This window comes from Theobroma umbraticum, unplaced genomic scaffold (assembly GCF_002168275.2).
Source record: "Theobroma umbraticum cultivar Fairchild unplaced genomic scaffold, ASM216827v3 scaffold_56.0, whole genome shotgun sequence".
NCBI lineage: Eukaryota > Viridiplantae > Streptophyta > Magnoliopsida > Malvales > Malvaceae > Theobroma > Theobroma umbraticum.
Genome location: NW_018397256.1, coordinates 6,436,719 through 6,437,778, shown reverse-complemented (window position 1 = coordinate 6,437,778; position 1,060 = coordinate 6,436,719). Strand labels below are relative to the sequence as shown.

General features: G+C 35.2%; 1 protein-coding gene across 1 annotated transcript in view; it reads left to right on the top strand.

Annotated features, from left to right (window-relative positions):
* Positions 1 to 584: 584 nt before the first annotated feature.
* The window catches only part of LOC110410306 (cytochrome b-c1 complex subunit 7-2, mitochondrial), a 2,955-nt gene continuing 2,479 nt past the window's right edge, over positions 585 to 1,060 (top strand). Inside the window, exon 1 of the mRNA XM_021419941.2 lies at positions 585 to 745. Coding sequence (XP_021275616.1) covers positions 585 to 745 — 161 coding nt within the window. The remainder of the gene's footprint in view (positions 746 to 1,060) is intronic.

Below are 1,060 nucleotides of genomic sequence, written 5' to 3'. Positions count from 1 at the left end.
TGTAATTTGATGTTAAAATGCTTGAGCTATTGTGACCTATTTGATATGGGTGCTTCGGGTTCGAAGTATACTTGGTGCAATAAATGAGATGGTCAAAACTATACCCAAGTTCAGTTGGATAGAGCGTTAGCAAATAAGGATTGGTGCAGTCTATTCCGTAACACATATGTTTTGAATCTCCCAAGGACACACTTAGATCATTATTCGAAACTAGTACATAATCTTGACTCCCCATCTCAATCTTCATAGATGAAGAACTTTAGATTTAAGGAAGCATGGATGTCTCATCCTAATTTTTCTGAGATTATTATAGAGAGTTGGAATTTTGAAGCAGATGATATATTAGTAACTTTGAGAAACCTTGCAACAAATTTAAGTAAATGGAGCAAGGCATTCAATGCCAATTAGATAAGGGACCTAATGATTATCTTCAACATCTAGAGACCATTCTGGTGGAAGAGTTTAATCTAGCACTTTATCAAGAGGAGTTACTATGGCAATAAAATGGTAAGTAGATTGGTTGAAGTATGGAGATGGAAATTCCAAGTTTTACCATGCAATGGTAAAAAACAGACAAAGAAAAAATGAAAATTGCTACTCTCAAAAGAGATAACGATTCATGGTGTTCGGAACCAAAAGAATTAGAGGCGTTGATAACTCAGTTCTATTTGAAGCTTTATACTGATGATGGTAGGCAAAACCCATTGCCAGCAAAATTGGATTGGAATTTGAATGATGAGCAGTGGTCAGTATAATTTGAACCAATTAGCAGTAATGAGGTTAGGCATGCAATTTTTAATATGAGTCCTAATAAGAGTCCAGGAGCGGATGGATTTCCTTCAAGTTTTTTTCAAAATAATTGGACACATTGGAAAAGATCTAGTTCGATTTGTTCAGAATGCTTATATTATTGGGACAGTTCCAGTGGAACTGAACCATACTTTGATAACGCTCATTCCAAAAGTCAAAGGTCCAAAGCAAATTAATCAGTTTAGGTCTATCCATTATTCTCAGTACCTCTCAAACTAATCACAAAAATTTTGGTAGATAGGTTGAGGCA